Genomic DNA, 14,593 nt, shown 5'->3' with positions numbered 1-14,593 from the left:
TTGTATATATTTCTCTATATCTCTCTCATTAAAGTAAGTAAATATTTGTTTTTTAAATTGAGACTGACAAAGATAAGTAACTACCCCAGTGTGACGTGGAAAATAAACATTTGAATCAGGAGCAGGAAATCAGGTAATAATTGTAATCACTGGATAGTCTTTACATGATTTTATTTTATTCTCACAGTTATTCTAGTTATATACAGTTATTATATCCCCACTTAAAATTAAGAAGCAGACTGTGAGAATGGCTAAACAGTTTTCCTGAGGTCACATAGCTGACGGATAAGCCAAATGTGATTCCAAGTCGAACTCTAAAGCTCGTAGACAACACACTACATCAGGGCTATATAGTCGGGGAAAGGCTGGCATACTGTCAGTTTTATTCCAACAAAAGGGTTATCATTGGGGCTCAGTACCTGCATGATGACTCCACCACTTTCCTCCCAGCTAACTAGTTTTTCTTTCCCTCTCTCTCTTTCTTCTTCCTTCCTTCCTTCCTCCCTGCCTTCCTTCCTTCCTTTCCTTCTTCCTTCGTTCCTTCGTTCCTTTCTCCTTTTTCTTTCTTTCTCTCTTTCTTTCTCCCTCCCTTCCTTCCTTCCTTCCTTCCTTCCTTCCTTCCTTCCCCCCTCTCTTTCTTCTTTCTTTTTCCTTTCCTTTTCTGATAGAGACAGAGAAACTAGAGAGAGGAGAGGGAAAGAGAGGAAGGAGAGAGAAGAGAGAGGTGAGGGGAGACTTACAGTACTGCGTTACTACTCATGAATCTTTCTCTCTGCAAGTGGCTACTAGGAGCTTGGACCCAGGTCTTTAAGCTTGGTAATGTGTGTTCCCTACTGAGCATGCCACCACCCTGACACTGGCATGATGTCTTTTAAAAGTTAAAAGTTGTTTCAGGGCAACCAGGAAGTGGTTCTGAGAGTAGAGTGCAAGACATGCAATTCAAGGCCCCATATGTCAAAATGGAGTCGCACTCTGGTCGGTCTCTCTCTCTTTTTAAATCTTTTTATTTATTTATGATTGGATAGAGACAGAAAGAAACTGAGAGGGGAGGGTGAAATAGAGAGAGGGAAAGACTGGTTGAGCACATATGTTACAATGTGTAAGGACCCAGGTTCAAGGCCACGGTCCCCACCTGCAGAGGGAAAGCTTTGCAAATGGTAAAGCAGTGCTGCAGGTGTTTCTCTGTCTCTCTCCCTATCATTCCCTTCCCTCTCAATTTCTGGCTGTCTCTATCTAATAAATAAATAAAGATAAAATAAATAAATAAATAAATAGAGAGGGAGAGAGACACCTACAGCCCTGCTTCACCACTCCCGAAGTTCTCCCCCTACAGGTGGGGACCAGGGGCTTGAACTTGGATCCTTGCACACTGTAATGTATGCACTTAACTAGGTGTGCCACTGCCTGTCCCCCCCTCTCCTTTTTTCAGCTTCTCATAAAATAAATATTGCTGGGGGTCAGGCGGTGGTGCAGTGGGTTAAGCGCATGTGGTGCAAAGCGCAGGCGTAAGGATCCTGGTTCGAGCCCATGGGTCCCCACCTGCAGGGGAGTCGCTTCACAGGTGGTGAAGCAGGTCTGCAGGTGTCTGTCTTTCTCTCCCCCTCTTTGTCTTCCCCTCCTCTCCATTTCTCTCTGTCCTACCCAACAATGAACAACATCAACAATGGCAATAATAATAACCACAACGAGGCTACAATAAGGGCAACAAAAAGGGGGAAAAATGGCCTCCAGGAGCAGTGGATTCATGATGCAGGCACCAAGCCCAGCAATAACCCTGGAGGAAAAAATAAATAAATAAATATTGCTGAAAATAAAAGGTTTTTCAGGGATATGTCTATTACCCTGATGAATTTTCCTCTAATGGGGGTTTTACTAAATATGGAATAGGATGGTGGTGCACCCAGGTGTGCACACATTACAGTGCCTGAGGACCCAGGTTCAAGCCCCCAGTCCTCACTTGTAGGGGGAAATCTTCATGAACAGGTCTCATGTCAATTTCTCTCTCTCTCTCTCTTGCTCTCTTTCTCTCTCCAGAGTACTGCTCAGCTTTGGTTTATGGTGGTGCAGGGAGACTGAATTTTGGAGCCTCAGACATGGTGTTGTTCATTACACCAGGTCTGCTGCATTGCCTGATGTTGTGGTCTATTTACAAAATCACTGTTTTGACTGAGACCAGCCCTACCTGCAGGGTATTGGTTTAATCCCCACTGGTTAGATGGAAGCTTTCTATGTTCTGTTCGCACTCTTTTTTTTACTCGGCCCCCTCTCCTAGTCATTTCCTTTCCCCTTGCCACTTCCGGTGAAGAGGTGCATAAAAGGTGAAGTATCTGATTAATAAACGAGGGCATTGCATTCCACGAGTTCCTGGTCATCTCTTTCCTGCCTGTGAAGCTAGCCTGGCATATGGCGCCCCAACAGGGACCGGCATCTCTGTGTATAACCACTATGCTATCTCCCCCTGCCCTTCAGGTATCTCTTTCTCCCTATCTCCACCTTTCTTCTCAAATTCTCTCTGTTTCTATCCAATAAATAAGTAAATAAAATATGGAATCCAAGAAGAGGGAAGTAATTAGGTGAATTAGCAGAGTTTCAACAATATAACACAATGTAACAAGAACTCAATAAATCCAGGTTGTTGTTATTATTATTAATGCCCATCTACATCAGAGGGAGTAGGAATCACAAATGTTCTAAATTCATTTGAAAAAAATGTCTATATCTTTTGTTAAATTCTTAAAATATCAGTGGCCTACAAGAAAGGTTAAGAGCCATAAATTCAACATAATACTAAACACCTAAGGGAACAAGTAAAAATGGAATTGCTATTCTTGATATTCTCAGAGCTAACACTCTGTTGTGCTACATTACAGTTTATTTTGATAGTGTAGCCTCTTAGTTTATGTGTTACTTTGAAGACTTTTTCTCTCTCCATAAAGTCTTTCCTATGTTTTCATAGTACTTTTTCAAATTCTATAATTTATTTCCCCACTTAGTTCATTAAAAATCATCTGCTGGGAGTCAGGCAGCATGTTAAGCGCAGGTGGCACAAAGCGCAAGGACCAATGTAAGGATCCCGGTTGGATTCCCTGGCTCCCCACCTGCAGGGGAGTAGCTTCACAGGCGGTGAAGCAGGTCTGCAGGTGTCTTTCTCTCCCCCCTCTGTCTTCCCTTCCTCTCTCCATTTCTCTCTGTCCTATCCAACAACAATGACATCAATAGCAACAACAATAATAACTACAACAACAAAACAACAAGGGCAACAAAAAGGAATAATTTTTTTTTTCCTCCAGGGTTATTGCTGGGCTCTGTGCCTGCACCATGAATCCACCGCTCCTGGAGGCCATTTTTCCCCCTTTTTGTTGCCCTAGTTGTTGCAGCCTCGCTGCGGTTATCATTGCCATTGTTGACGTTGCTTTTTTGTTGTTGTTGTTGGATAGGACAGAGAGAAATGGAGAGAGGAGGGGAAGACAGAGAGAGAGGGGGAGAGAAAGATAGACACCTGCAGACCTGCTTCACCGCCTGTGAAGCGACTCCCCTGCAGGTGGGGAGCCGGGGGCTCGAACCGGGTTCCTTATGCCGGTCCCTGCGCTTTTCGCCGCGTGCGCTTAACCCACTGCGCCACCGCCCGACCCCCTAAATAAATATTTTTTAAAAAGTCATCTGCTGGGGAGTCAGGCGGTAGCGCAGCGGATTAAGTGCACATGGTGCAAAGCGCAAGGACCGGCATAAGGATCCCGGTTTGAGCCCCTGGCTCCCCACCTGCAGGGGAGTTGCTTCACAAGCAGTGAAGCAGGTCTGCAGGTGTCTATCTTTCTCTCCCCCTTTCTGTTTATCCCTCCTTTCTCCATTTCTCTCTGTCCTATCCAACAACGAAGACAACAATAATAACTACAACAATAAAACAAGGGCAACAAAAAGGGAATAAATAAATAAATATTTTAAAAAATCATTTGCTGGGCCGGGTGGTGGTGCACATATTACAATGTACAAGGACCTGGGATTGAGCCCCCCAGTCCCCACCTGCAGGGGAAAAGCTTTGCAAATGGTAAAGCAGTGTTGTGTTAAGGGAATCTATTAATAATCAAGATGACTGGAGCCAGTGTGGGTGAAGAAAGAAAGGATCATTATAGGGTGCAGAAGGTGGGAGGTTTGCCTCTGCAATTGCCTCTGCATTGGACATGGGCATTGGCAGGTCAATCCATACCCCCAACCTACTTCTGTCTTTCCCTAGTAAGGCAGGACTCTGGAGAGGTGGGGCTCCAGGACACATTGATGAGGTTATCTGCCCAGGGATGTCAAGTTGGCATCATGGTAGCTACTGCAACTTGGTGGCTGAAAAGCATTAAGATATAAAGCAGAACAAATTGTTTAATAATCAGGAACCTAAAGGTAAGAATCTGGCAGATGAGTTTGGGGTCTCCACTTTGGAAAAAAGCTAAGAAGTCTATTTTAGGTATATTCTAAGGGGCCTATGACTTTACTAATTATTGCCTGAGCACAACAGCTAACATGCAGGTGGGCTAAAGGTATTGTCTGGGGAGATGGTATCAGGATAGGGCTAGAAAGCTAGATCAGGGCAAAGAGTAGCTCCCAAATATGGGGAAAGTATATAAATATCATTAACTAGAGACCCCAGCTATCTGATCTGGGGTCCATATCTATTCATATTCAGCATAGGAGCCTGTGTGACCTCTGTATCCCTTAAGTCTGAACTCACATTCCATGGTCCTAGCTAGGAACATTCTAGGCTGCATTCATCTCAGCACCCATTTCCTGAGTGGCAGAGTATGTTGATACAGCCTCCCTCCAGAGTGTGGGGCAGTTCCCACCACTGTTGGTCTACATGGAGGGCAAGGTCCTGTAGAGGCCCACAAGAGGATTTATGATATTGTTCCTGATGGAGGATGACTAGTGATGGTAGAGAGAGTGGTCTGTTAGAGGTCCAGGTCCATCATATCTATGTGGGAGTCCCAGAATTCCCTGAGTAGGGTCCTGGATGATGGGGTGACCTGGTAGTGACCAAAAGACCATCATTAAAGTGTGCCTTTATCCAACTTTTGTAGTCCTTACATTGTCTGACAAGGTTAGATTTAGAGCGATTGATGGAAGTGAAATAGGAAGTAGGTGAGGAGAGTATCTAGGTTAGCGATTGATGGAAGTGAAATAGGAAGTAGGTGAGGAGAGTATCTAGGTCTAAGTAGAAACTATCTGATTAAGTATTTTATGGTGTCTTATTTAGGTCTTTCTGCTTGCTTGATGTACTTATTATAACTTTTTTTTAAAATGATAGATGGAGACAGTCAGAAAAAGAGAAAGTCACAGCACCAAAACTTCCTTCAATTCAGTGGGGACTAGGCTTGAACCTGGGTCACCCACATGCCAAAGCACTACATTATCTAAGTGAGCTGTTTTAACAACACTTTTGGTCATAACACTTTTCATATGTGTTGGGTTCAGTTTGCTAGTAGTTTCTGAAGATTTTTAAAAATTTTTATTTATTTATTTAATAGAGACATACAGAAATCAAGAGGAAGGGGGATATATAAAGAGAAAGAGACAGAGACACCTGCAACCTTGTTTCAGTACTTGTGAAGCTTTCCTTCTGCAGGTAGGGACCAGGGACTTGAACCTGAGTCCTTGAACATTGCAGCATGTGTGCTCAACCAGGTGCACCACCACCTGGCCCTTTTCTGAAGATTTTTGTACCTCAGCTTTTTTTTTTTTTTTTTTTTAAGCCAGAGCACTGCTCAGCTCTGGTTTATTATGGTGGTGCGGGGAATTAAACCTGGGACTTTGGAGTCTCAGGCATGAGAGTTACTTTGCATAATCATTATGCTAGCTACCCCTGCCCTGTACCTTAGCTTTTTGAAGAACTTATCTATAGAGTTTTTTTTTTAATAAATATCTTTTTTAAATTATTTATTTATTCCCTTTTGTTGCCCTTGTTGTTTTTTATTGTTGTAGTTATTATTGATGTCATCATTGTTGGATAGGACAGAGAGAAATGGAGAGGGGGGAAGACAGAGAGGGGGAGAGAAAGATAGACACCTGCAGACCTGCTTCACTGCAGGTGGGGAGCCAGCGCTGGAACTGGCATCCTTAAGCTGGTCCTTGTGCTTTGTGCCACAGGCGCTTAACCTGCTGTGCTACTGCCTGACTCCCATAAAGTTTTTTTTTTTTAAGAACCTTTCAATTCTTGCCTACTGAGCGTATCTCTCAAGTCTCAATATTTGTAACTACTTTGCAATCATATTTTAATCTATATGACTAGATATAAGAGATTAGCTTTTCTACACCCTACTTTAAAAATATTATTTATTTATTTTACCAGAGCACTGCTTAGCTCTGATTTATGGTGTAGTGGTGCTGGGGACTGAACCTGGGACTTTGGAGCTATAGGCATGAGAGTCTCTAACATAACCGCTGTGCTATCTCCCCAGCCCCTCTGCACCTTACTTGAGAGGAATAAATTTTAGATATCAATGATAAAGACAAAGATATTTCTAAGATTATTCTCTCTGTAAATGTATAGCCAGTACAACATGGAAAATTTCCAACATGTAGTTAAATGTACAAGGAATTTGGGGCTGGGGAGATAGCATAATGGTTATGCAAAAGACTTTCTTGGCTGTGGCTCCAGTTCCACCATAAGCCAAAGCTGAGCAGTGGTCTGGTCTTTCTGTATCTACCTCTCTTACTAAAATAAAATAAAGTGCTAAGGGAAAAGAAGGAGTGTCCCAGTTCACTCTCATTTTCATCATGGCTTCAAGAGAAAGGGTAGGATATTTTTACTCATTAGACTCAAATAGTAGTTGGCCTCTAGTAAACAATTTCTGATTAATGAATGAGTGATAAAGAAATTCACAAGTGGGGGTAGTTAACATAGTGGTTATGCAAACAGACCCTCATGCCTGAGACTCCAGAAAAATTCATGGGGAGCTGAGCAGCTTCACACTGGGGTAAGCACACATGGCACAAAGCACAAGGACCAGCATAAGGATCATGGTTGGAGCATCTGGCTCCCAACTTGTGGGGGGGGAGGTGCTTCATGAGTGGTAAAGCTGGCTGCAGGTATTTCTCTCTCTCTCCCTCTATTAAAGATTTTATTTATTTATTAATGAGAAAGATATTAAGGAGAAGGCAGAGGGTAGATAGTATAATGGTTATGCAAACAGACTGTCATGCCTGAGTTTCCAAAGTCCCAGGTTCAACCCCCCGCACCACCATAAACCAGGGCTGAACAGTGCTCTGGTAAAAAAATAATAATAAAATAAAATAAAATAAATAAACACTTACTTAATTGTATATATGTAAAAAGAAAGAAAGAAAGAAAGAAAGAAAGAAAGAAAGAAAGAAAGAAAGAAAGAAAGAGAGAATTTCTGAAAGATCACTTTGGTACATGTGCTGCCGGGGATTGAAAGCAGGACCTCATGCTTGAGAGTCCAGTGCTTTATCCACTCTACCACCTCCCAGACCATACTTTTTCTTTATTCCCCCCACCTCTCAATTTCTCTGTGTCTCTATTCAATAATAGATAAATAAATATTTAAAATTTTAAAATAATTAAAAAATAAAGAAATTCAACATTATATTTATTATTATTAGTGATTTAATACGTTTAAAAGATTGTGAGATTACAGGGATATGATCTCACACCACATCCACCACCAAAGTTCTGTGCCCCCCCCACCATTATATTTATTCTGAAGAAAAATCACTTAACCCTAATAGCCATCCTAAGATGGTGAATTAATTATGATTTAGGTGTTTTTTTTCTTTCTTTTTGAAAATCAAACATAGAGACTGGGAAGATCACTTAGTGATTATGGAGAAAGACCTTCAGGGTGGGAGAGATAGCGCAATGGTTATGCAAAGAGACTTTTATTCATTCCAGAGGCTCAAAAACCCCAGGTTTAGCCCCCAGCAGCACCATAAACCAGAGCTGAGCAGTGCTGTGGTAAGAGAATAAAAAATAATAAAAATTAAAAGAATGTAATCAAACATGAACTATTTATGGATATGCTTTTGTTTATTGAGAAAATGACAGGAATGTCATCCGTGCCTACCCTAGTCCCTGAAATTGCAAATTGCAGATAAGAATTTATATAGTCCATGTGATGAATCCTGAAAGGTGTCTTATTAATTCAGTTTTCAGGCAGATCCAAAAAAACCCATCGGGGGACACATTCTGGCTCATGCTTCAACAACAAGAATAAGCTTAAGAAAGGGGAGAGGAGAACTCAGAATTGCCAAGATTTATGACAGGTGAATATTTTCTTATTCTTAACCAGATTCTTTTGCATATGGTACTAAAGAGAATTGCTTCTCCTGGGAGGCTGTAATTATCCCAGTAGCAGACCCTACATACACATAATTCTTTCTCAGAAATGATTCACTTCATTGGGAACTCCCTCGTATGTTCTGGACACTGAGGATTTAGAAATTCAATTTACAAATAAACTTAGTCTCTGACCTTCCAAAGCTTACAGTGTAACTAGATAATAAACTATTCCATTCCAATTCAGGTGCTGTAAGTACAGGGAAACAAGTAGAATATGGCAGTCATATAGCCTTCTCTTTTCTGTGAGTTTTCTTCTAAAGTTTCGGTTTAACCATCACTTCCTCAGGGATTGTTTCCATAATCTTCAGAGTCCAGACTATAGACTTGTATTCTACTTTATATTCTTTCACAGTACTTTGTTTAAACTTTATTAAGGGTGGAGGAGATAGTGTAATGGTTATGCAAAGAGACTCTTAGGCCTGAGGCTCCAAAGTCCTGAATTCAATCCCCTGCACCAGCATAAACCAGATCTGAGCAGTGCTCTGGGGAAAGAAAAAAAAAAGAAAGATTTATTGAACTTAATATATTTTCACAGAGATGCCTACTACATGTCAGTTGTTCTAGGTTCTGGAGTAAAGCAGTGGACAGAACAAAAGACAAGTCCCTGTACTCAGGGAACCTATATTCATTTGGCAAAGAATCATAGTATATACCATCCTACTAAACAGCAAATACACTGAGGGTAGGGCTACTGTTCCCTTTTTTACTACTCTATTCCCTGTGTCTGGGGATAATAGATATGTCATACCTGCCATCACAATTAGCTGTTGGGGAGTGGGGTGGGGAGGGAGGAGATTCCTCAGTCCTCAGGTTCTTCTGTGGTTAGACAAGTCAACCACATAAAAAAAGGAAAACCCACTTAATAAAATGTATAGGAGAGTTACAATAGCATTCAAGTCTCTATTTGGGTAGGGTAGGGAAGGAAATTATATTTAAAAATTTGTATATACTCTTATGAATATTTATTTTTTACCAGAGCACTGCTCAGCTCTGGTTTATGGTGGTGCAGGGGATTGGAATTGGGGCTTTGGAGCCTCAGGCATGAGAGACTCTTTGCATAACCATTATATTTATCCCTGCCCAATTTTTAAAATATTTTATTTATTTATTTAATAAATATTTATTCCCTTTTGTTGCCCTTGTTGTTTTATTGTTGTAGTTATTACTGTTGTTATTGATGTCATTGTTGTTGGGTAGGACAGAGAAATGGAGAGAGGAGGGGAAGACAGAGAGAGGGAGAGAAAGATAGACACCTGCAGACCTGCTTCACCACCTGTGAAGCGACTCCCCTGCAGGTGAGGAGCCAAGGGCTCGAACCGAGATCCTTATGCTCGTCCTTGCACTTTTCGCCATGTGTGCTTAACCCACTGTGCTACTGCCCAACTCCCCTATCTTATTTATTTATTTATTAATGGGAGGTATGTATAGGAGGAGAGAGAAAGAACCAGACATCACTCTGGTATATGTGTTGCCGGGAACTGAACTCAGGACTTCATGCTTGAGAGTCTTAACACTATCCATTGTGCCACCTCCCAGACCACCCTGCCCAATTTTTCTGCTAAAGGTACTCAGTTTATAGTTCACTTATAATGCCTTTTCTGCTTTCCCTTTACCTAATCTAGTCAATAGAAAGGTACATATCAGGTGCGGGTAGATAGCATAATGGTTATGCAAAGACTCTCATGCCTGAGGCTCTGAAGTCCCAGGCTCAAATTCCCCACACCACCATAAGCCAGAGTTGAATAGTGCTCTGGTAAAAAAAAAAAAAGAAAAAAAAAAAGAAAGAAGAAGAAGTGATATACCTCCTTAGAATCAGATAAGCTCTGAATAGTCTGCTATAAAATATTTAGCAATAGATTGAAAGACCAACCAGTTATCGCCTTTATTTGGTTCCAAGTTTGGGATTTTTTTTTTTTTTACCAGAGCACTTCAACTCTGTTTTATGATGGTGAAGGGGATTGAACCTAGGACTCTGGAGCCTCAGGCATGAGGGTCATTTTGCTTAACCATTATGCTATCTTTTCTTCATAAGTCTGTTGGCCTTTTGTATCTCTTCTGTAGTGAATATTCTGTTCATATCCTCTTCCCACTTTTGAATTGGTCATTTGCTTTTTTTTATTGCTAAGTTTGGTGAGTTCTTTACATATTTTGGTTATTAGATTCTTGTCTGATGAATGGCATGTAAAGATCTTCTCCCATTCCATTTGGAATTTACTTTTGTTTGTTTCTTTTTTTTTTTTAATTGGAGTTCACAGTTCTTTTTTTTTTTTTTTAAGTATTTTATTTATTTTATTTTTTGAGAGAGATGCAGAGAGAGAAAGACACAGAGAGAAACACCAGAGCACTGCTCAGCTCTGGCTTATGGTGGTTCGGGGACTGAACCTGGGACTTTGGAGCCTCAGGCATAAGAATCTCTTTGCATAAACACTATGCTATCTACCCTCGCCCTACTTTTGTTTCTTTTCCCTTTTTTTTAAAGATTTTATTTATTTATGAGAAAGAGAGGAGAGAAAGAACCAGACATCACTCTGGTACATGAGCTGCCAGGGATTGAACTCAGGACCTCATGCTTGAGAATCCAGTGTTTTATCCATTGTGCCACCTCCTGGACCACTTACTTTTGTTTCTGATATGGAATTTTGGTGGTGGAAAATGAATTGTATGGAATTGTACCCCTCGGGGGCTGGGTGGTGGTGCAAGTAGTTGAGTACACACATTACAGTGTGCAAGGACCCAGATTTGAGCCCCTGGTCCCCACCTGCAGAGGGAAGAGTGGTGAAGCAGTGTGGCAGGTGTCTCTGTCTCTTTCCCTCTCTGTTATCCCCTTTTCCCTCTTGATTTCTGTTGTCTCTATCCAACAAATAAAGATAATAAAAAATTAATATATATATATATATATATATGTTTAAAGTAAAAAGGAACTGTACCCCTCTTATCCCACAATTTGTCAATCACCATTAAATCACTAATTAAAAAAAAAAAAAAAAGAATGGTGATTGCCTCTCAGATTAGGGAAAAGGCAAAGGTTAGGGAATGATGATCTCTTCTTCAGAGGTAGGGCAACACTGAGGGAAGGGCTGGAGCTTCTACTTAGCCTCCAGGGTTTTCATTGTTCCTTACTTAAATAATCATCATGCCAGAGCAGGATATTTTGAGAAGACCAACTGAAGATTTTGGGTAGTCTGATTCAGGCAGCTTGGGGTTGTTAATACTTGTAGATAGATCCTGTAAGACACATTTAGCTGTACCAACTCTGAAATGTATCTGGAGACTCAGACTGATAGAAGTATGATGCCAGTGACACAAATGTAGTATTTATAGAAATAGAGCTTTTTATAAACTTCTGTTCCCTTGTATTCTGTTAGCCCTGATATGCCTGAAAATGAAGCCACCTTCGCAATAACTGCTGGAGGGATTGGGGATGCCAAGGAGTAGGTGGCAGTTTGATGCAAATTGCTTCTTAGTGCTTATTAGGAGCTGAAGAAATGGAAAAGCAGCCTCAAATTTTGGATCCTGAAGAATTCTGGTTTTATTTTTACATGCTATTAAAGGAAAGTCAGCAAAGGAAGTTTAAATTTTACATGTATCTTAAAGTCCCTGAGTTATAGCTATATATTGTATATTAGTTCAAGAATATGTTTATGAATTCATACATGTATTGAAAATTTGTTGGGAAAGAGGTACCTGATTCCTTCATGTTAACTTTCCAAAGTGAGTCACTAAGCAGACAAACGAATCTAAGAGCTAAGAAGTGTTCCACTGTCCTATAGCTTTCCCCTTGAACACTTACAGAGGTGGACACTTCCAAAGGATAGCAGTGTCTGAGGAGTGTTTATAAGACATACAAAATTATTTTAATGCATACTTTCATACTGTACATTCCTCTTCACAGTGACAAAAAATAAACTAATTAAAATAACTTTTAAGTCATTTGACCTTTTTTGCATTTTTTTCTTTATTGGGGGAATTAATGGATTACAGTCAACAGTAAAATACAGCAGTTTGTACATGTGTAACATTTTTCAGTTTTCCACGTAACAATTCAACCCCCTCCAGGTCCTCCTCTGTCATCACGTTCCAGGATCTGAGCTCTCCCTTCTACTGCAGAGTCTTTTACTTTGGTGCAATACACCAACAAAGAAAAAAATTTTTGAAAAATCCAGGAAGTCGGCTGTAGCGCAGCGGGTTAAAGTGCACGTGGTGCAACGAAACTTAAGGGAGTTGGGTGGTAGCGCAGCAGGTTAAGCGCAGGTGCTGCAAAGCACAAGGACCCATATAAGGATCCTGGTTCGAGCCCGGCTCCCCACCTGCAGGATGGGTTGCTTCACAGGTGGTGAAGCAGGTCTGCAGGTGTCTTTCTCTTTCCCCTCTCTGTCTTCCCCTCCTCTTTCCATTTCTCTCTGTCCTATCCAACAAAAACGACATCAACAACAATAATAACTACAATAGCAACAAAACAAGGGCAACAAAAGGGAACAAATAAATAAATATTTATTTTAAATGTATTTCTAGTCATATGTATTTTATTGAAAAGATAAAAAGAAAGGTAGGAAGTTTACAATTCTATGTGGTAAATGTAACATGACTTTCATATCTTAAGTTTTGGATGAGAAATTCAAACTCTTTTATAAAATATTAGAGTTAATTTAAATGTAAAATATCCTAATTAAAAAATGGGGGCAGGATAGATAGCATAATGGCTATGCAAAGAGACTCTCATGCCTGAGGTTCCAAAGTCCCAGGTTCAGTCCCCTGCACCATGGTAAGCCACAGCTGAGCAGAGCAGTGTTCTGGTTAAAAATAATAATAAAAAAATAAATCTTAGCATTAGAGTGCATGCTTTGTAAGAATGAGGTTCTGGGTCTGATTCCTGACACCATGTGAAACATAAAATGACAGAGTGGTCTCTGTCTCAATAAAAGAGAATGAATTACAGATTTAATCTATTCTGTTGTCTCCAGGCAGTGGTATACACAGTAGAACGCATACACTGCCATGCACAAGGACCCAGGTCGCCACCTGCATGGGAAGCTTCATAAGAATGAAACATTGCTGCAGGTGTCTCTTTGTATCTTCCTCTCTATCGCCCCACCCCCTTCTCTTAAAATTTATTTTTATTTTTAAAAATTTTTTTATTATCTTTATATATTGGATAGAGACAGCCAGAAATTGAGAGGAGGAGGGGAGATAGAGAGAGAGAGACAGAGAGACACCTGCAGCACTGCTTCACCACTCGCAAAGCTTTCCCTCTGCAGGTGGGGTAAAAAAAATTTTTTTTTAATCTTTATTTATTTGCTAGATAGAGACAGTCAGAAATTGAGATGGAAGGGGATGGTAGAGAGGGAGAGAGACAGAGACACCTGCAAAACTCCTTCACCTCTTGCAAAGCTATCCTCCTGCAGGTGGGCACTGGGGGCTTGAACCAGGGTCCTTGCACATTGTAACATGTGCGCTCAACCAGGTGTGCCGCCACCTGGCCCCTGAAAGTACCATTTGTTACAAAAGGTGTTAGATTATAAATTCAGTCATTCACTCAAATGTATACTAAATGCTAAGTGTTAAAGAACATACAAGGAAAATATGGTTTCTACCCTTGAAGAATGTATATGCTAATTATGAGAAAAGACAAATATTTGGAAAAGAATGAGAAAGATAATGATTATACAGCTTCTCTGTCAGTATATTATAAGAATTTTAAAGTAGGAGAGGAAAAGATAAGGGTGCAGAGCTACAGAAGCTGGGATCTGGAAACACAGAAGACCAACCTGACAAGCAGAAACTGTTCACAATACAGGATACTCAGATGTAAGAGCTTTCATTTTTCCCCCTAACTTTTTCTAAGCCATAGAAGTTGCTTCTCTGAATATGCACATATAAAGCCATGTATGAGCAGACTTCCTGTATCCTGCAGTTGTTTGTGTGTTTTAATGAGCGAAATAGGAAAGGAGGGAGAAAGAGAATCAGAGAACTAGTATAGTGCATGTGCTGCCAGGGATTGAACTCAGAGCATCATGCTTGAGAATCCAGTGCTTTACCACTGTGCCACCTCCCAGGCCACTCATGCAAAGTTATTTAAATGACTTTAGTAAGAAATATATCCATTCTTTATTCACGGGAAAGGGAAGGTTTTTGTTACTTAATGCTTAACCACTTGTGAACTTTACCGCTCTGCAGATAGAAACCAGAGACTTAAGCCCTGGCCCTTGTTCATGGTAACAGGTGCACTCTGCTGGGTATGTCATGCCCAATCCT

General features: G+C 40.7%; 1 protein-coding gene across 3 annotated transcripts in view; it reads left to right on the top strand.

The window, feature by feature from the left end:
• Positions 1–12,260, top strand: part of DMC1 (DNA meiotic recombinase 1) — a 63,899-nt gene extending 51,639 nt beyond the window's left edge. For 2 of the 3 annotated variants that reach the window (XM_007519313.3, XM_060188971.1), the window contains exons 13-14: positions 8,149–8,265; positions 11,707–12,260. In XM_007519313.3, coding sequence (XP_007519375.1) covers positions 8,149–8,265; positions 11,707–11,776 — 187 coding nt within the window. In that variant the 3' untranslated portion in view covers positions 11,777–12,260. The remainder of the gene's footprint in view (positions 1–8,148; positions 8,266–11,706) is intronic. The other variant, XM_060188972.1, reaches the window with a different exon arrangement.
• The last annotated feature ends 2,333 nt before the right edge of the window (positions 12,261–14,593 follow it).

Source organism: Erinaceus europaeus, chromosome 4 (genome assembly GCF_950295315.1).
Source record: "Erinaceus europaeus chromosome 4, mEriEur2.1, whole genome shotgun sequence".
Taxonomy (NCBI): domain Eukaryota; kingdom Metazoa; phylum Chordata; class Mammalia; order Eulipotyphla; family Erinaceidae; genus Erinaceus; species Erinaceus europaeus.
The sequence above is the reverse complement of the archived record's forward strand: the minus strand, read 5'-3'. Positions and strand labels throughout refer to the sequence as shown.